Source organism: Myxine glutinosa, chromosome 1 (assembly GCF_964187855.1).
Source record: "Myxine glutinosa chromosome 1, kmMyxGlut1.1, whole genome shotgun sequence".
NCBI lineage: Eukaryota > Metazoa > Chordata > Myxini > Myxiniformes > Myxinidae > Myxine > Myxine glutinosa.
The window spans coordinates 175,931,527-175,953,416 of NC_136261.1; the positions used below are offsets into that span (position 1 = coordinate 175,931,527).

The 21,890-nt window shown below is 40.6% G+C and overlaps 2 protein-coding genes across 7 annotated transcripts in view; one reads left to right on the forward strand and one right to left on the reverse strand.

Annotated features, from left to right (window-relative positions):
* The window catches only part of LOC144889833 (uncharacterized), a 191,209-nt gene that overhangs the window by 57,649 nt on the left and 111,670 nt on the right, over positions 1-21,890 (forward strand). The window lies entirely within an intron of this gene.
* COPA (coat protein complex I subunit alpha) overlaps positions 1-21,890 on the reverse strand; it is a 123,734-nt gene that overhangs the window by 6,970 nt on the left and 94,874 nt on the right. For all 6 annotated transcript variants that reach the window (XM_078780412.1, XM_078780411.1, XM_068123006.2 and 3 more), the window contains 17 exons: positions 21,226-21,292; positions 20,114-20,189; positions 19,933-20,015; positions 19,688-19,827; positions 19,379-19,464; positions 17,897-18,035; positions 17,621-17,783; positions 15,854-16,000; positions 15,560-15,749; positions 12,004-12,099; positions 11,734-11,822; positions 11,241-11,364; positions 9,186-9,275; positions 6,515-6,621; positions 5,181-5,258; positions 3,326-3,394; positions 956-1,092 (listed from right to left, as the gene is read on the reverse strand). In XM_078780412.1, the coding sequence (XP_078636538.1) occupies positions 956-1,092; positions 3,326-3,394; positions 5,181-5,258; positions 6,515-6,621; positions 9,186-9,275; positions 11,241-11,364; positions 11,734-11,822; positions 12,004-12,099; positions 15,560-15,749; positions 15,854-16,000; positions 17,621-17,783; positions 17,897-18,035; positions 19,379-19,464; positions 19,688-19,827; positions 19,933-20,015; positions 20,114-20,189; positions 21,226-21,292 (1,881 nt within the window). The remainder of the gene's footprint in view (positions 1-955; positions 1,093-3,325; positions 3,395-5,180; positions 5,259-6,514; positions 6,622-9,185; positions 9,276-11,240; positions 11,365-11,733; positions 11,823-12,003; positions 12,100-15,559; positions 15,750-15,853; positions 16,001-17,620; positions 17,784-17,896; positions 18,036-19,378; positions 19,465-19,687; positions 19,828-19,932; positions 20,016-20,113; positions 20,190-21,225; positions 21,293-21,890) is intronic.

Here is a 21,890-nt window from a genome sequence, read left to right on the forward strand (position 1 = left end):
ACTTGGTGGTTGAATTCAGAGTCCATATACACAAATCCTCTTCAAATTTCAAGTTAATCGGATGAAAATTGAGGATTTTAGAAATTTGGCCTATGTTGACCTTTTGGACTATGTTGACCTATTGACCTTTTGACCCCAAGAACAATAGGCTTCTTGCTTATGACTAACTCAACCATTTGGTGAAGTTTCGTGAAGATCGGTTGAAAATTGTGACCTGTAGGCGACTGACATACAGACAGACAAATAGACAGACAGGATAACAAGACAAGACAAGACCAACCAATACACTTGAATGAAAAATCTTCGATTTTCGCAAGTAATAATGTATAAACTACAATCAATTTCAAATGCTATTGCCCAAATTGACAACATAAGCTTTACAAGTTCACTGTGCATTCAGTCACAAAAGATTCCTATTGTAAGATGCTTGTTGATCACAATTTACTCGTAATGCCATCCTGAAAATAGCAAGCTCCAAAATCAGATGCATCACAGTTTGCCAGGACCATAAATAAAACGGGAACGAACTTTTTGTTGTTCTCTGTAAGGGGTATTACCTCATTACTTTCATTACCAAAAAAACAAAACTTGATTGAACTAAGAAGCATGACCTCACCAAAACAGAATGATTTGCGGTTACAAGAAAATCAAATAAGGTAAAGAAGCAAACATCAAAAATAAAATGGGGCAGGTTGATTGGCATTTACAACTGATCAATTGTATCAATAATTTTAGAACGCAAGTTTAAAATCCCATGGACTGAGATTTGTATGTCGTCTATCAATGTCCTTGTAATTCATGTGCAGGTACACCAAATATGATTATTTTATGATTTTTTGTCCTTATATTATATCCTGATGGTCAAATATGATTTTTAACTTGGCAAGCTAAGGAACCGAAAACCACAACATTGATTTAAAAAAATGTCCAAAATATGATGTGAGGTTGTGGTTACCAGTTTCGATGTGGATAGGGACGCAGGGCAGGGAGGCCAGGGAGTCCCGTGCAGCAGGATCGAGCACGGGAAAACGTCGTCATGAATAATGGTTTGTAAGGACCAAAGTTCACGACACCAACCTGATCGTGCAATAGCTGGGAAAACATAGTTTGTTGGGGAAATGAAAAATTCAAAATTTTTTTTTTTTTTTTTTACAACACAATTCCATGAGTTTTATAAAACAGACAAGAGATTAAAGCAGGAAACATCAACCACTGAGGTTTCAGCATTTGTGCAAACCCCAGAAAGCTGTTTTTTTTTTTTTGGTGTATTGAGGGAAAGCAATTTGGAAGAAAACAGGAATGACAGGAAATAATTAAAAAGTTCCCCCGACATCGCTTCATGGTGATCATTTTCACCATCACGCTCAATAACCACCTTACACCATCACAACATGAAAGGAACAGGCCTTGCACTTTGTCCTCATCATGGGAGATGTTAAGAGCTTTGGATTCAATATAATCCAAGAGATAAAAAGATAAGGCTGGGACCTCAAGTCAGAGGAACAAAAATCAATCAGTATTACATCCAGTTTTCCTTCCTTGCGAGTTTGCTCCTGCATCCTTCTGGTCCACCTCTGCATCTTCACCACCCCTCATTCTTACACGCATCCCTTGTTTGTCTGTCCCCCTCTATTTTGTCCTTCAGCTTTGCTGTTGGCGTTTCCCCCTCTCTTTCTGCTGTTCCTTTTGTTCTGTTGTGTTTTCACGTTTCCCTGAGCCTCGACTATGTACAAAAACAATGCATCCCAAAATGCAAAGCCTGCCTGCTTACTCAAACTAAACCTGACAAAAACAGCTAATATATATAATTATATATAATTTATGAATTAGTATTCTCCGTAACATGAAAAGATGACAAAAGCTCAAATAGCGTACGAGCTAATAAGGCCGATTTGTACTTACTGTGACTTTGCCCTTTGAAATTTTGACCCTATTATTAATCTTCTCCATAACTCAATTTTCAATTCATCCATTTTCAGAATGACGGTTTTTTAAATTTGATGACAAAAGCTCAAATGGTAAAAGGTTATGGCCTGGACAGACATTGAGAAAACAAAAGCTATTGCAAAACCCTGTCTCCCACTGCACTAAGGACGCGCTAAATATATCCTGTAGGTGTGACAAAAAGTATATACATCAAGTGTTTTATGACGATAAACTTTTGCCAATGAGGTGTAATTTCCGAACCAAAAAAAAAGTCAACGGTGCGCACTCACAAATCCCCATACTTCTCACCTAAAAAAAGTTGATAGATGGCAAAAAGTGTCACCAGGAATGACCCAATAACAAATTATGGGCTTAAAATAAGTTTTTCCATTTTGACCCTTATGACCACAAGTCCCACTCCCTGGGACATGATTTGGGGGACAAATCCATTACACAATTCATGCATCCCCTAATGCTGATTGCATATACAAAGTTTCATTTTAAAATGTGCCCATAATTGCATTTTTACCTCTGCCACCATAGGTGGATGGAGGTTATGTTTTCACCCCTGTCTGTCTGTCTGTCTGTCTGTCTGTCTGTCTGTCCCTTTGTGAACAAAATATCTCATAAGGTTGTGGACGGATTCGGACGAAATTTGGCAGATGTGTAGCGTATGTGGCATTGTGGCAAGGACGAAATGATTAGATTTTGGTGAAGATCCGGATTCGGAACCGGCTACTAGAATCTTTTAAGTGATTCTTCACCATTGGGAGATCGGGCCAAAAACTATGCATAGCAGGATATCTCAAAACGTTGTGGACAGATTTGGACGAAATTTGGCAGAGAGGTAGTGGATGTGACACGAACGATTCGATTCGATTTTGGTGAAGATCTGAATATTGATTCGAATATGAGAATTATTTAATTATTAAGTGATTCTTCACCATTGGGAGATAGGGCCAAAAACGATACATAGCAGATGTCTCAAAAAGTTATGGATGGATTTGGCTGAAACTTGTTGGACTGGTTGTGTGTGTGACAAGGAAGAATCAATTCAATTTTGGTGAAGATCCGGTTCCGGATCCAGCTAGTAGAATTATTTAAGTGATTCTTCACCATTGAGTAACATGGCCAACCAGGCGGAGGTATGCTCTCTACTGAGTGCCTTCTAATTTGGTTTTTGATCTTTTAACCACACCCAGGGGCAGGGCCAAAAATGATACTGCTCTCGCACCTGCTTTCCATGTGGTGATCATAACGACCACGTTTTGTGAATTTCTGCACAACCGTATAGGAGGAGATCGTGTGACAGTCAGACAGATAGACGACGTTGATTGCAATACCCCCCCCCCCCCGTTCTTTTCAAAAAGCGTCGGAATAATAACAAAAGGCTTGTTACCCGCATGGCAGTCTCAAATGATCCAGCCAATATGTGGTCCACAGGCAATTGCGAGTTGTTGCACCAAACCTGCAGCAATATAAATAAAAACAACATCAAAGTATGATGTGAAAGACGCATGACTAGCCAGTAGCACAAAACACTTAACTGAATTTCTGCTAACAACCATTAATGTATATGCACAGTGCCTTCAGAAAGTATTCACTCCTTGACTTTTTCACATTTTGTTATGTTACAGCCTCAATTTAAAATGGATTAAATTGAGATTTTGTCACTGATCCAGTCATAATACCCCATAATGTCAAAGGGGAATTTTTTAAATATAAACTTTTACAAAATAATTTAAAATGAATTACGAAAGTATCTAATTTACATAAGTGTTCAACCCTAAGTCAATACTTTGTAGAAGCGACTTTAGCAATTGCAGCGTCGAGTCTTCTTGGGTATATCTGTATCAGCTTTGCACATTTGGATTTGGAGAGTTTCTCCCATTCTTCTTTGCAGATTTGCTCAAGCTGTGTCAAGTTGGATGAGTAGTGTCGGTGAACAGCAATCTTCAAATATTTCCACAGATTATAAATGGGACTCAAGTCTGGGATTTGGCTCGGCCACTCAAGGACTTTCACATTCTTGTTCTGAAGCCATTCAAGTGTTGCTTTGGCTGTATGCTTCGGGTCATGTTGTCCTGTTGGAACGTAAGTCTTCACAGCAGTCCAAGGTCTTTGGCACTCTGAAGCAGGTTCTCCTCAAGGATTTGCCTGTATTTGGCTCCATTCATTGTTCCCTCTATTCTCACAAGTCTCCCAGTCCCTTCCGCTGAAAAGCATCCCCATAGAATGATGCTGCAACCACCATGCTTATTGGTAGGGATGGTGTTAGATGGTTGATGAGCTGTGCTTGGTTTTCACCAGATGTAGCCCTTTGCATTCAGGCCAAAGAGTTCCATGTTTATCTCATCAGACTACAGAATCTTTTGCCTCATGCTTTCAGTCTTTCAAGTGCCTTTTTGCAAACTCCAGGCATGCTCTCATGTGCCTTTTTCTCAGGAGTGGCTTCCGTCTGGACATTCTTCCATAAAGCCGAGATTTGTAAAGTGCTGCAGATACTGTTGTCCTTCTGGCAGGTCTCCCATCTCAGCCAAGGAACTCTCTAGTTTGGTCAAAGTGGTCATTTGGTTCTTGGTCACCTCCCTGAACAAGAACAAGGTCGCTGTTGCCCGGTTGCTCCGTTTGGTCAGACGGCCAGCTCAAGGAAGAGTCTGGGTAGTTTCATATTCTTTACATTTCCTAATGATGGAGCTCACTGCGCTCTTGGGAACTTTCAACACTCTAGAAATGGTTTTATACCCTTCTGCAGATCTATACATCCTCCCAATTCTATCTTGGAGTTCTACGAAAAGTTCCTTGCACTTCATGGCAGAGTTTCTGCTCCGACATGCACCGTCAACTGTGGGACCTCATATAGAAAGGTGTGTTTCTCTCTAAATCATGTCCAATCAATTGAATTGGCCACAGGTGGACTCCATTCAAGTTCTGGAGACGTCTTAGGGATGATCAAAGGAAATTGGATGCACCCGAGCTGAATTTGGAGTGTCGTAGCAAAGGGGTTGAATACTTATTTGAATCGAGACATCTCAGCTTTTCATTTTTAATTATTTTGCAAAAATTTCTAAAATAAAAACAAAATTCCACGTTGACATTATGGGCGTATTGTGTGTAAATTGGTGACAAAAAAAATCTCAATTTACTTCATTTTAAATTCAGGCTGTAACATAACAAAATGTGAAAAAAGCCAAGGAGTGTGAATACTTTCTGAATGCACTGTATATGTATACATGTATGCTTGAAGGCCGTACCTGAGCCTGACTGGTGCCTTTTGTTGGAGGAACAAAAAATCCATCATCTACCTCGACCCCTGAACCTCCCGGCACCTCCTGGAAAAAAGAAGGACTGAGGAAGGCAGTATGTGATTGCAAAGAAAACCCGAGTGCAACAAACATGCACTCATCAAGCAAATCTAATACAGCATTGCAATCTGTTCTCTTCTGCTGCACAACAGCAGTCACATAAGGCACTTGGGCGTACAATCCTTTCCTTTTAAACTGACCTGTGGATGGTAAACAAGAAGCACATGGCCGACCCAGTGAAAAACAAAAATCTTACCCCTGTCCATTTTTGCCAAAATTATGGTCCACTTAAACAACTATTCCTCACATAACCAACATTTGAAGTGTTTTAGGCTTCAGTTAAACAAATGCTTTTTTTTGGCTGTTCATTAGTGAAGAGGATGGCTCCACATTTTAAGTATGGGTGTTTACACTTGTTCGTACTCACTCCCATGATAGTTTTGTCTGTTCTGTGTCCAACCAGAAAGGTACATATCAGGGTTTTCGACCCTGATCGCAACCGCCAGAATTTGAGTAACTGTAAACCGGTCTATCACCGGCTACTCACTTCAACTAGAGGTTCCAGGGAACCTGAACTCAACTGGTCTATATCAATATGGTTAGAATATGCATAATAGAACCACAAACTATGTAGTTTATATGTGCGTTTATATGTTTATATGTGCGTTTATATGTGTGTTTTCAAATATCTTTAAGTGGAAAAAGGCACAAGTTTCATCAAATTTGATCACTATTTGTGACTTTTAGAGCTTGGACGTCGTCCAAACTGATGTTTATGGGTCGTCATGTCATAGGTCACGACGAGGTCATTTTTCGGACATCGTCAAAACCCGTAATATATGTGTTGAGGATTGTTACATACTGTCTACACACCAAGTTTCAGCCTTCTAGCTACATTAGGAAGTACCAGATTGACAAAAATAGATTTTTCAATATTTCGCCGCCCTGCTGTGCCGATTTTTGGGCGTGCAACGCCCAAATGCAATCCCAAACTAGTTTATGTCTTAAAGATGCTGCATAACAAGTTTCATCAAATTTGGTCAATATTTGTGACTTTGAGAGCGTAGACATCAAATTGTTTAGACGACAGACAGACAGACGACAGACACTGGGTGTCGCCAAAAGCTGGACATAGTCCAGTTGAGTTAAAAATATATAATGTGTGTCCATTAATTGAAATCTCACTGAGATTGTGCCAAAAGAGGCATGTTGTGCCAAAATTACCTTCCTTTCGGATGAAGTAAAGTGAGATGATTGACATTGTTGATGGGAAAGATAATTACCAGTTCTGGAGGAAGTTCCAAATCCTCGTCAACGTCCCAACCACCTCCCTCAACGGCACGGCCTGCACCTCCATCCCCTTCACCTTCCTCTCCCTCAACAAGCCCATCTACACAATGACACATCACACCATGCATTTGATTGAACAACCAATAAAAAGCAAGAACATTTAAAAAATAATAACAAAACATAGGGGCAATAACCTTTGCACTCACCTGGTAGAATAAACAGTATACCGCACTGACTAAAGGTATTTTAAACCAATTTGAAAGATTTCTACAAGACAGGGCAGCATGTAGAATCATCCTAACATAATCATAAGACTTTAAATCAAAAACAAAAAAATACCTATTTTGGGGAGCAATCCCCACCCCGTATACTTCCTCAGACCCGAATTTTTCTAATGCCTTGAACAAACATTGGTACATTAGGGTGATGAAGGCTGTGATCAAGTTTCATCGAAATCGTGTATGTAGTTACAGAGAAAAAAGCAAATACCTATTTTGGGGATCAAACCTGGATGCATTTTGACCCCCGGTAAACCCCCTTAGAACCCAATTTCCTTAGTGCCGTGAACAAACTTTATTCACAACACAACAAAAACCATTTGTGCCAAATTTGGTCGCAATCCCATCAGCGGTTTCGGAGAAGAAGTTTCAAGTGTTTACGGACGGACGGACGGACGACGCGCCATCGCATAAGCTCCCCTGAACTTCGTTCCAGGTGAGCTAAAAAAAAAACAAAAAATAAACTTCCAGAATGGCACTCGGTCGTGTGCATATCTCCGCCAGGCTCCGTTTAGGTTTTGTATCTCACTGATAGGCCAGATCAGGATTTGGACCTGAACCAAAAATCCCTTGTTCTTGTCAACCTAACAAATTCATTCACCAAGTTTCATCCAAATCCTTCCATAACTTTTTGAGATATCGTGCTGTATATCGGTTTTAGCCATATTACTTCGTGGTGAAGAATAACTCAAAAAATTCTCGGATCTAGATCCAGATCCGGATCTTCACCAAAACCTAATCATTTCGCCCATGTCACGTCAAAATAAAACTATGATCTCTCCTTGATGAAACTAAAGTTTTTAGTAGACATCAGCATTTTTAGCAGACATAATAGACCTCAGCCAAATTGTGACAAACCTTCAATTCAAAATATGTTGTGATGCCACTCCTATTTAAATGCTGTTGTGACTCGTAATTGCAACAACCTTCTCACTGACTGCAACAGCTCAACCCGATTCTCGACCTGACTGCAGCAGTTCAAACATTACCATTGCTAACAATAACAATACTTTCTTCAAGAAAGCTTTACAAAAAAAAATCTTACAATTGCGAAGAAAATGAACAACATAACAGGGTGAACTGCTTTCAAGATTCTCAAAAATAATAAAATGATAAAAAATAATTGGTGATAAAATGCAGGGTTTCAAAGCAGAGTTTGCGTAGAGGGGATGTTGGTGAGATCAATCTTGAATGGCAAATGTTGTACCACAATGGCAGCAATTTAGACACATTTTAGTCTGACAGGATTTAAATCTAAACAAAAGCATGCCGAGGCAAAAACACGAAGTACAAAAATGTTTTTACAAACGCACAGCCTTGTTTGATCGAGGACTCCACAGGAATGCTTTCCCAAACAGAGGAGGAGGATGGGACTGTGGGAGTAAAAGGCTAAGAGTAAGTACGCTATGGCAAAACCATGACCTGCTTGAGAAATGAGAATCCTTTCATTATTTTCAGCAAGCACAAGCAAGGAGAGATAAAAGGAGGAGGCGAGATGGTTCTTTTGCTGGGTAATCGTGGCAGGGCTCGTTTGTGGCCTGTGGATCTCACCATGGAGCTTCATGCATAACGAATAGACAAACAACACACATGCAAACATTATGAATGTTGGATGTTACTAGAACCGTAGGCATCCGACCGACACAAGCATATGAGCAAATAATAAGATAAAAGTGGAATCAACAAATCGAACACAGAAAATCTGAGCAATAACCTTTACTCCCCAAATCCCACAAAAAACCACATGTCCGCTACTTCACGAAACGGGACTACCCACCCACCCCTCCTGAAAACCCATGCCTACCTCCCCAGAGCCAAAGTGCTGTAAAACAGCAAAGTTTTCTTTTTATTCATGTTCAAACTGAAACATTCAAATTAAACAAGTTGTTCCTCGATCAAAAACTGATAAGATGGATGTACGCGCAGACAAGAACCAAATTATTTAACCCCACTTTTCACTTCGCATTTTCAGTCTTCCATGACACACCTCAGAACCAAATCAAAATACCCCCCTTTCATTGGAGTGGTAATCTGGGAATTTTATTTTTAATAAGTAATTTTTAATAAGCAATCTGGGGATTTTATTGCAAAAACCATGAAACAGATGGTGCAAATACTCAAAAAAAAAAATGCAGATATAGAACAAGTGGAGAATTGGGACGAAAAACAAGCATTTTCAACAAAATAAAAAAAAATGAAGAAAAAAAAACAGTCAACGCACGGATATTCTGGAGAGAGACGTCTCCAAAAATGTTGCAATCAATAGATCTGAAGTGCTATAACCACTCTTAAGAAAATAAGCGGGATGAAACACCAATGATGAAAAGACTGCTGTTGACTTTAAAATCGATTGAAATCTTCCTTCAACCACTTTTTCCACACTTACCCTCATCCAGTACCAACTCTGCATCCTCCCCCCAGCCCTCTGCTCCAGGCAGCTCAGCATCAACATCAGCTGCCAGTTGGCCACCTTTCCCTGTGTGCACATGCCATTTCAAAAACTTTACATCAACAATGAGCCGATAAAATAAGCACAAACCAAACCATGAATGCTAAATTAACAACTTATTCAAGAGCTGGGAAATTTGAGTCAAAACAGCTGTTTACTAAAAAAGGAAAAGGACTGTAGAGCAGCAAAGAAAGCAAAGTGAGTAAATTACTTTCAGAGAAAGCTTTATCACGAGTGTTCCTCTGCATTTGCAAACAAAACCAAAAAGAATAGCCCCGTGGGGGACTGACGGCTATTCCTCACGATTTCTGAGATGATTTTAAAATAAATTACCTGAGGTTGAGGTGAAATGTGGACCCACATTGAATGTGGATTATTTTGCCAGGAATTTGGAGCACAGACAAGATCATGTTTGCGCATTAATGAGATAGATCTAAATCAAATGTGATTATAATCCATTTTATGTCATTTTCAACAAGGAAATTATTTTACACTAACAATACCATGTTTCTCTGCAAGTATGGTAGTGATATTGTAGTAGTAATAAATAGCACCACAAAGTGGGCGTAACCCCTCAGCCCATGCATGGTGGAAACCAATTTCAAGATGGCTGCCGTGGTGGCCATATTGAAAATCACAGCGCACCCATTTTCGAAAGGAACCTTCCTCTACTCAACCCCAACCCACACTGCAAAAATGGATTTAATCGGACAAGCCATTCTGCTTGAAATTGACGGAAACCAATTTCAAGATGGCTGCCATGGTGGCCATATTGAAAATCACAGCGCGCCCATTTTCGAAAGGAACCTTCCTCTACTCAACCCCAACACGCACTGCAAAAATGGATTTAATCGGACAAGCCGTTCTGCTCGAAATTGACGGAAACCAAAAGTTGACGGACGCCCGGATGGCTGCCGTGGCGGCCATATTGAAAATCGCAGCGCACCCATTTTCGAAAGGAACCTTCCTCTACTCAACCCCAACACACTGCAAAAATGGATTTAATCGGACAAGCCGTTCTCCTTGAAATTGACGGAAACCAAAAGTTGACGGACGCCCGGACGACAATACCCCTTGGCCCAATTTGGGCTGAGTGGTGAAAAGCCATTCATTCTTGAAAAAAAAAAAAAACCATTCAAAAAGCCTTACCTGCACATTCAATCTTTCATGTTATCCAGACCACCATTTTAATAAATTATATATTGCAAGACCAAAGATGAGTATTTTTCATTTATTGATTAATCACTTAATCGATTAATTATTTAATTATTCGGTTAATTCTTCGGTTAATGATGTGATTAATTTTTCTTAATTTCAGATAGGGAATGAAACGGTGGTGGTTTAGGTATTCCATTAGCCAATTGATTAATAATTTAATTATTTTATAATCATTATTTATTTATTTTCATTATTGATTTTCTTTCTCATCTGGGCAATATCTCAGTCACTTTTTCAGCTAGGAAGCTGATTTTCGGACACGACAGTGACCAAGTGATGTGGCTATAAAGGATATTTTTGATTTATTGATTAATCAATTCATCGATTAATTACTTATTGATTAGTTAATTAATCAATTATTTTCTGCTTTTTTTTTTGATTAATGACTTATTTAATTAATTTTCAAAAAATTACAGCTTCGGATAAAACATTGGTGGTTGTGGTATGATATTAGCCAATTGATTAAGAAATTATTTTACGATTATTTTTTATTGATTTTAATTACACAATTAATCAATCGCTTATTGTACACCTCTCCCTCCCAATACCATCTATATGTGGTGCATGGCGGTATCTCTAAGTGCCAAAGGCACCCCAGCAATGCTGTGCTGGAGGATGTTATTTATTTATTTATTTGGCAATGGGGGCTGTGCACTTTGAATGTATCTGTACTTGTTTTTCTTTTCTTCATGCAACAACAACGTAAGAGACCAACCATTAGTAAACAAACTACATTTCTATAATGAGATTCCACCAAAGTTCTGTCATTCTCACCCTTAGCTGCCATCACACCCTGGAAAAATCCCTGGGAAACAGTAAGCAGTGGCCAATTTGTGTCCAAAGGCAGCACTGGTGGGGGAGGCTGCAACAACTTTGCCTCCTTTGGCACATCGGGAATCTGAAGGAAAGGGGGATAAATAAGTCAACAAAAAATGCCAAAATGACGAGGTAAGGAATATAAAAAAAACAATGAACCAATATGAGTTTAAAGATGCATTAAAAGTTTTGGTGGGAAAATTGCACACGTCCAAAAAAAAAAAAAAATTAAATAAAGGCAAATTTTAAAAACATTCCCAATGCATGAGCTAAATGTAGGTTTTGCAACAACAAAATCTCACCTTGATAATACCATGATTATTCTTTCCAACATGACCACAAATGTGCAAATCCATTGGGGAGGGGTTATAAGGGGGAGCGGGATTTGAACATGGACACATGCACCAATACATGTTTATTTCCTAACATTGCACAAACGACACTCACTCACCACTTCCTTATCGGTATCAAACTCTGCTCGCAGTGAAGATGCCTCCTCTTCAAGACCGTGGGTGGCGGCTGTCAAGTAAGCAAGTGACTCTGAAAAATGATGGGCATGGGTATAATGAGAAAAGGGAAGCAGGGACAGGGAGAGATGAATGAAAAGCAATTTGGGATCAAGCACATGTTTACAATACAGCAATGTAAATAAATAAAAAATAACAGCAGTCAGTTTGTCTTTTTAGGAGTATTAATATGCTATGGCTTGTTTGATACTCACTCTGACCACAGGCCTTGAGAATGCGAACCCTCTCAGCCACATCGCCCAAATACAGTGCATTCTGATATTGTCCACTCACGTCTTTGCGGATCTCAGCTACACACACAGGACACACATATCAGACATTTCTACAAAGGTGAAATACAATAATTTAATATTTCTTTTATTGTATGGACATTTGAGGACTAAGAACAAGGTGAACTAGTACGGCACTCTGTAGACTGCATATACCTCCGCCAGGTTTAACAGTTAACGTTTTGTATCCCAAGGTCAGATCTGCATCTAAACCCGAACCCAAACCAAAATCGAATCAGCTTGTTATTGTGACCTACAAAACTCATGCACCAAGTTTCGTCCGTATCCGTCGATAATCGTTTGAGATATTGTTATATACAGTCGGACACCGACATTCTCGGTTCCCACAATCGCAGACCCCGCGTATTCGCGGTCGATAAAATGTGATGACCTGCTTCTACATCCGTAGCCCTGTACCCCGCATATTCACAGTTTTTCATAGGCTCAAAGAAAACATCTCCCACCAACCACGCACATGACTCTTCTAAAATCATCGACCACACATCATGCATAAAGCCACTTCGAGCCCTGCATAAACCATTTCCCAACAGCTTTCCCAACATAAACCAACCCCCCAGTTTCCCAATGAAACAATGCTCTTAATGCGGATTCGACATTTGTGGTATTTTCCAAGAACATATCCCCTCGCAAATGTCAGGGTCCTACTGTATGTTGTTTTTGGTCCCCATCTCTCAATGGTGAATAATCACTTTAAAAATTCTCGTATCCGTATCCAGAACCGGATCTTCCCGAAAAGGTAATCTGTCCGTCCTTGTTACGTAGGACATATGTCACATCTTTAGCCAAGTCTTTCTCGGTCTTCCCCATCCTCTACTTCCTTCTACATTCATTTCCATCACTCTTCTCAACCAGTCACTTTCATCCTTCCTCAACACATGACCAAACCATCTCAACCTGTTCCTCTTCACAGCATCAATCACAGGCTCTATTCCGATCATCTTTTGCAATTCATCATTTGTCTTCCTCTCTCTCAACGACACTCCGCACATCCACCAAACCATTCGCATTTCCACCCTTTCCAGCCTTCGTTGCTGCTCAACGTTCATTACCCATGTCTCGCTCCCCTAAATCATAACACTTCTCACACATGCAGCATACACCTTTCCCTTCAGCTTCAACGACACTCCCCTCCTCATCAGCACACCACTCAGTTCCCGAAACTTCTTCCATGCACATCTCACTCTAGCAACCATTGCCGAGTCTGATCCACCTTCTCCATTTAGCATGTCTCCGAGGTCACAAAATGTTTTCACACCTTCCAGCTTCACGCCATCTCCAAGATCCAACTCAACATTTCCTCCATCTGCAGCTTCCTCTGTGCACACCTTACATTGGAATGTAGCTGCCACAATGGTTAATGACCTTCTCAGACCACAACATTTTGGATGAACCCACTCAGCGCACATTGTACATTGTACATTGTACATTGAGTGGAGTTCACTCCGCCACCCTTCCTGCACACAGCACACAGCCACTTCCCAGTTCTTTCCACCTCACCACATGCTTTACCACTTTCCATCACCTTCGTTTTTCCGATATTCACCTTCAGACCTTTTGTCTCCATACATTCCTTCCACTTGTTCATCTTCTCCTTCAGTCCATCCATACTTTCTGCAATCAACACCAGATCTGCATACAACTCCCACGGTAAACCCTCCTTTACATTCCGAGCCAGCACCTCCATCAAAGCTACAAATAGTAGTGTACTGAGTACCGACCACTGATGCACTCCCACCTTCACCTAAAACTCACCACTGTTCCCGTCCTTCGTCCTTACAGCTGTGCGCGCTCTCGTACATTGCCATCACTACTCTGATCAACCATTCCTCCACTCCTAACTTCCTCAATGCCCATGTCACTACTTTGCGTGGAACCCTATCGAATGCTTTCTCCAGATCAACAAACCAAAGAAACAACTTCTTCCTCTTCTCCATGTACTTCTCCTGCAACTGCCTTTGAATAAAAAGCGCGTGTCGTTCCTCTTCCTGGCATAAATCCATACTGCATTTCGTCGAGCTTCACTTTCTTCCTTGTCCTCCTCTCCAACACCCTTTCCAATACCTTCATTCCATGCTCCAATAACTTTATCACTCGATACGAGCCACAGTCCAGAGGGTCACCTTTCCCCTTGTATAGAAGGACGAGGGTACTCAGTTCCCAATCCACTGGCATGCGGCCTTCTTTCACCACCAGATTACAGATCTCTGTCATTCTCTTCACACCCCAACTTCCTGCTGCCTTCAACATATCTCAAACAACTCCCGTCGGCCCTCCCGCTTTTCTACTCTTCATTGCTTTTATTGCTTCCTCAACTTCCTTCTCAGTTATCTTCTCTGCCGGTCCTAAAACTGGGTTACTCTCGATGTTGCCGTCCCATTCATTCTCTGCATTCAACAGCATTTCCATAAATCTCTTCCATCTTCCTTTAATTCCATTTGGGTCCACAACGATTTGTCCCACTTCATCCTTCAAGCAACTCACCCCCATCACATCAGGATAAATATATAGGATTATATATTATAAATATATCGTATAGCAGGATTATACAATAATAAAAAATACTTTGTGAATGAGAAAAAAAAAAGAACGTTCAGGACCTTCACAATTTAAGCGACATGTTCACAGTATTGCTAATCAACCGAATAGATGTAGCTTTGGGGGAACATGACGACCTGATATTAATGAAACTTAAATCAAAGTGACGATCAGAATTTCACAAGGAGTAAAAAGAGCAATGTTGGAGGTGGTAGAGGAGAGGATGGATGGGATGATCCTCCTCATGATATAAGGCTCTTGGCCAGGGGACACAATCCTGGACGGTTCGCCATGCCGACACAGGACACTCGTCTTGCTCATTCCCAGCAAGCTGGTACTCATTTTTCTGACCTCAGAAGAATGACATGTTGAGTCAAAACACCTGGTGTTATTTTTGCATGGATGAAGTTTAAATGCAAAACCTAAACCTTTTGAACACTGAGCTCCTTTTTTCCATTATTCCATTAATTATGACAAAAGTTGCTTTGATTGACATCATTTCGATATTTGTCGCACCGTTCAGGAACGCATTGCCGACCTAAGCCCGGGTGTTACTGTACGAGTCAAAAGTGTTTCATAAAGTCCTGTTACAGTCAAGTCAATCCACTTGCAGAATAAACCAGTTGTGTAGCTTCACCTGGAAATTAAAGATGGACTGGGCATGATATTGAAAAAAAAAGAAAAAGATAAATATATAAACAAACAGAAAATTTTAATATGCACTTAACATAATATCCAAAGAAGTGGTGTGTATTACTTGCAGGTATTTCAGCTGCCAATAGACACTCGGCTGTCCTTGTAGGGGCATTTTGTGCTTTCATTAACACTTTTTGCAATATTTATGACTCTGACCAATTATATTTGTAGGGTCCCTCAAATAATGAAGCTATTGAAGCATTTTGAGTGAAATAAATGTATAGCTCACCAATTTTCATCATTTTACGTAATTTGACCAAGTTGCCGGTAAGGACGTAAAGGAAAGAAAGTCGCCCGAAGGCCTTCATGCGCTGGTAACTCATCTCGACCACCTGGTGGTTCCCTTGTGCCAGAGCTGCAGAACCTAACCGCTCCCAGCAGCCACGCTCATCCAAAGCTTTCGCTGCTTCCAACGCAACCTGAATTCGTAAACATACAATAAAAGGTCTCTTCTCAAAAAACTGCTCTTTCAAGGGAAAGGAACATACCAAAAATGAAATAAAGAAAGGAAAAACACACTCACCTCCAGATTTCCACACTCAAGTGCAAGTGCAAAACGGGTGCGTTCATCCTTTACAAAATGCAGAGCGACCTCTGGATAGCCCTTGCGTTGTAGGTATGCAATGATGGACTGTCCTACCAACTTTGCATGCCGCACCATGTGTAGTACCTGAATCACAACACGATGCAGGAAAATTTCAAAAACTCCTTCGAAAAACACTCTCAATCATTTGACGCTGTGTTTAGATAAATTAGAGAAGGCTCACTTGCATATATGTGAGAGTTGTATTCAAGTTTGAGAGTGACATTTGTATTTAACTTCCAATGATATTCCAGCTCCTTCATGAACCTAGATATTGTATACAAAAAAAAAAAAACATGATAATTTTGATACCACCAGAGTTGTATAAAGTCCTGATTCTTTGGCAACAATTTGGTTCTCTTGGAACGCCCCATGATCAGGACACAATTTACATATTGGGGCGTGGTTTCCACATGCTCCTCGCCTTAGGGTGTGAGCTGGTATTTGGCCTGCCCACCCCAGGGGTGGTTTTTACCATCGATTGTGTGACGTGACAGGGGAGAAGTAGCATCCCCTGGAAGCAGAGGTTTGTAGGTGCTCCAGAGAACCCTCTATTATAACGTTTTTGGTTTTATGAAGGGCTTTCAATAATTTGTATATGCAGACGAGAGGGTTAAGGATATCTGGGTACAGGTGTGTGAGACAGAGGGAGAGACAGAAAGAGAGAGCAGGTGTGTGTGAGACAGAGAGAGAGGGAGCATGTGAACATAAAGAGAGCGGGAGCTTGTGAGACAGAGAAAGAGAGCGGAGGCGTGTGACAGCAAGAGTGGGAGCGTGAGAGAGAGAGAGAGAGAGAGAGAGAGAGAGAGAGAGAGAGAGAGAGCATGTCAGAGAGAGAGAGAGAGAGAGAGGGGGGGGGGGGGGAGCATGTCAGAGAGAAAGAGGGGGAGCATGTCAGAGAGAAAGAGGGGGAGCATGTCAGAGAGAGAGAGGGGGAGCATGAGAACGAGCGAGAGCGAGAGCGAGAGAGAGAGAGAGAGAGAGCAGGAGCGTGAGAGAGAGAGCCGTGAGCATGTCAGAGAGAGAGCAGAAGCATGTGAGAGAGGGAGGGAGAGGGGGGGGAGGGAGAGAGAGAGAGAGGGGGGGAGCATGTCAGAGAGAGAGAGAGGGGGAGCATGTCAGAGAGAGAGAGAGAGAGAGGGGGAGCATGTCAGAGAGAGAGAGAGAGAGCATGTCAGAGAGAGAGAGGGAGCGAGCGGGAGTGTGTGTGTGTGAGAGAGAGAGAGAGAGAGAGAGAGAGAGAGAGAGAGAGAGAGAGATCATGTCAGAGAGAGAGGAGAGAGGGGGGGGGGAGCATGTCAGAGAGAGAGAGAGCGGGAGAGAGAGAGAGAGAGAGTGAGAGAGAGAGAGAGAGAGAGAGAGAGAGAGAGAGAGAGAGAGAGGGATGCAGAGGGATAAAGGGAGAGGGAGAGAGGCAGAGGGATAAAAGGAGAGGGAGAGGGAGAGGGAGAAGGAGAGGGAGAGAGGAAGAGAGGGAGAGAGAATGTTTGCAAGTTTAAAATAGGTTTTAAAACAAAGTGAAATACTCAAAAGAAATAATAACAATGGTTAAATAATAATGAATAACAAGTAAGACATTATAATCAAGTAATGCTAACTTTATGATATCAATTACATGCCTGGGACACATCAACAGTAACACAAAAACCTGTGGTGATACATTTAGCATCTTCATCATCACAACAACCCAACAAATTCTACACTCACCTCATCATATTTGCGGTTAACAAGGGCAAGTTTAAAGCGAAACTCGGTAGAATCAATGCTGAGCACGCGAGGTCGACTTTCACGATCCAAACAAAACACATTTGTTCCACGCACACGCGTTATGTAGATTGGCAGGTCCAGAGTACGTATAATCCCATGATCACTGGAATACCACACCAGAACAGAGGAAGAACATAATGAGGAAAGGTGTTGGAAAGTACATGCAATGCAGCAGAGGAAATTAATGGAGAGAAGAGTGTGAGTGAAACATGTTACCCATTTGTTAGGGCATATTTGATGTGGTTGCTGGTGGTGTAGAAAAATACACCGGTGTCTTCCCATGCACCACTCTTCACACGGATGTTTTCATGGATAGAGCACAAGGACTCGAGGCGACGGTTGCAGATCATTATCACTGCACGACAATTCTGTATGTTATCCACTGTCTTACGTCTGCTGGCATGACAGCATTTTAATCTGGCATGCATTTGATGCGTGCTGGAAAAAAACTTGATCAACACTCAGTTGGTCACGTGCTTACCATTAGGATTCCTATTTGGATTCAATCCAATATGGGATCAGAGTTTTAACTAAAACTGTGCAACTGCAGTGCCTTCAGAAAGTATTCCCGCCCCTTGACTTTTTCACATTTTGTTGTGTTACAGCCTAAATATTAAATGGATTAAGTTTAGATTTTTTTTGTCTCTGATCTACGCATAATACCCGATAATGGCGAAGTAGAAACGTTTTTTTAGAAATTTTTACAAACTAATAAAAAATGAAAAGCTGAAATGTCTCGAGTCAATAAGTATTCAACCCCTTTGCTATGACACTCCAAATTGAGCTCAGGTGCATCCAATTTCCTTTGATCATCCTTGAGATGAAGGGTTTGTTTATTTAATCATTCCAGAATTTAATATAGAATCTGGATTACCCAGGAAAATAACAAAAATGTGACAATTAAATTTGCTAACATAACTCAGTTTGACATGAACAAAAGTAAAAATAGGGAACCAATTGTTCTGTAGTTCACCTAGCTGGTTGACAAAAAGTGGAGTGACAGATGGATCAGGGTAAAAATAAGAGCTGGATTTCGAATACACATTTTAGGTTGTGTCGTATTGACATGTTCACAGTAGAGCAACTCCCTGCTGTTTATGATCCATATTTTTTAATATATTGGCCACATCCTGTATGATGATGTCACGTCCATTTGTGTCTAAATTATCCCTATTTGATAAAGTGCAACTCCAAGGTGTTTTTAATTCAATTCATATTTTTTGAGATATTGCCCACTATCTGTATCAGGACATCACTGGTGGCCTTCTTGTTTCAGATCAGCTTCTTTTAATGAAAAGTTCCCACATCGGTAGTCAATCATATATTTTAAGTTTCGCATTCATTGGTTGAGGGGTTTCAGAGAAGAAGATTTTAAAGGTTTTCCTTTGATCCAATATCATTGTCAGACCATGTGAATGATGACATCATTGCTTACAAAATATATTTTCCTTGGGTAGTTCATCACAAATTTAAAGTTTTGCATTTATCAGTTAAGTGGTTTAAGAGAGAATGATTGTTAAATGTTTTCCTTTAATCCCAAATGGTGGCCAAACTAGATCGAAATTAAAGTACTTTTGTGACCTTTAAACCTTATGATGATCAACTCATAGGTGGAGGGGGAAAATGCCATGAACAAACTTGAGTTCTATCTGTTTCACCGTTTAATCCACATCATCACGTCGCCACCTTTACACTTACTGTGTTTTGCCAGAAGAGCAACATGTGACATGTCACCAGACCAGACCACATACTTCACCTTTGACATCTTCACACTGGCCAGATTCCTAAGCAAAGATGAAAAAAAAATCTCAATTTTTGCTGCTTTCCTGTAATTCTCTGTCATGACCCTCTCAAATTCCTTCAAATAGAAAGTCTGCAGGAGTTTAATATTTTGAACAAATGCATTCGTTTCCAACTGCTGTACCCACAGCCCCCACCATTTCCGAGTTCCCAGTCCCCCACTCTCCCTCCTCCCACCCCACCATTTTCTTGAAACCAAATCTGCACCGTTTCTGTTGGACGTCAAATAGAGACACAGAGTCACTGTCTCGCAGTAGAAGATTTCCTGTGCCAGCATAAAAAATATCGTCTGTACTTGGTGCTGGAATCTTCTTTGTTACCTCATTCTTCAGGTTTTTAATCAAGATCTGGAAGAGAAGGATTGGGTTGGAACATTGCAAGCTGCATCTACCATGACAGGCAGTACTCGTATAAAAAGAGGTATGTATTAGCCAAGATGATAAAGTACCGACCGTGTGCATTCTGTCCAAAACCGCAAATCGGTTCCTTGCCACCCAAATAGCAGTCAATCCTGATGAACGCTTTCCTTCTGGTGCTGAAACAATACAATCACTGACACTAAGAGAACAACATCTTTTTTGAACAAAGGTTCTGGGTACAATAATCACAAAAGCTCCCAATACAAAACCTCACCATCAGGAGTTTGACCATCTGTGTCTTTGGGAATGGAGTACAGATCATACGTGCTGTTTTCAACATTGCTCGCTCTCTGTGTAAAACATGGAGGAGTTGCATTACTCACTAAAAACTTCAATCTACCATTGCAATTCAGATAACCTATCATCAGGTACCATGCTATATACAGAGCGTCGGTTCTGAAGAACCAGTTTGCTTAAATACAATCCTGGATAGGTCGGTCACCACTTCAACACAGGAAGTCAGGGCAGGAATTTGGAATTTGGCCAGGGTGCCATCAATGGCTTGCCTACTCTTTGCGAAGGACAGCTTGGTATCTCAAACACCATCGGATCCGGAGGGTGGCACACACATTGATGAATCGCCCTGCCTGTGAAACACCAGTATGACAGTTTATAGCTGGGCTATTCTATATTCAAACCAAGGTTAGATAGCTCAGAGGTGAATGCGCATACCAAAACCATCCTGCCAGTCACACATAACCTATAATAAAATTATTTTGCTGCAATATGTTGCAACACCTCTAAATATCTCTACATTGTATCGATAATGTTTAATTGATCGTCCTTTTGAGCTCACCGAGATGCGAGAGATTATTTCATTCAATGGCAATTTGCAGTGAATTTAATTATCAGCATGATACACCAAATGACCAAAGGGATGATAAACAAGGTGCCACACAACCAAGAGAACTTTAAATGCTGTTTTAAACAAAAATGGTGACGAAAAACAAATGTGACTAAAACACAAACTAAAAAAACTAAAAACTAACAAAAAAAAACAACAAAAAAAACAATGTGACTGAAGGATCCAAGCTTTCATTCATATTTAACAATAAGGCATAATTAAATATTTAAACAATAATGTAACAACGATTCCATATTAATATTTTTCAAGTAGAATAATTTTTAAAATCTAAGTTATCGACTTTATTTTTCTTTCTCTTCAAAGTTCAGAAACGATAAAAGAGTACAATCTAAATTAACCTTCCCCCATGATTCTGCACAAAGTGTATTACATCAAGAGACCATGGAATGAATCAATTACAGCACGGCTCACTTTCATTGCAAAGTGCAAGACATTAAAAGAATGGTGTGTGCAATACATACCGTGCATAACAATACAGCATTCTCTGCAGGGTTGAAAGACAAGCTGAATGCTGGAAATTTGGAGCCCCTTGGGAGAGGTGGGAAATCATCCGCAGATTAATATGCAATGTAAAACAATATATATATATATATATATATATATATACATACATACATACTAGCATCAGCCCACTCTAGGTGTGCAATTTAAAGCGATATTTCCCCAAAGCGATATGTTTTCTGGGACACAGACTGCCTGGCCCATGTCCCAATATACACTTTATAGCAGCTTTGGTGGCCTAAAACTGCCGGCAAGGCCAACGTGTAGTACCTTAAAAGCCTGCCCAAAATATGGAGTACATCCGCCCAACCTTTGGGGCCTCAAGGTGCTACGGTTCAGCCTTGAAATAATAACGTACAAATGCGCAAAGAAACACACAAACAAGCTCACAAACAATCGAAAGTATTTATGAGATTGTCATGCCAAATGCGAGCTGGACTGGGAACCAGCGTCGTTGCCAAACAAATAGTGGGCTGCATTGCAATTCTGGGAATTAGCACTGTTTTGTGTGATCCTGCAATCGTTGCCTGCAGTAGTAGTTTGTTGATGATGACGGGTGACCCTTTTGTATTTTCACACTATTCAGCCTTGACAACTCGGGCTAAAACCGAAATTACATACAAAA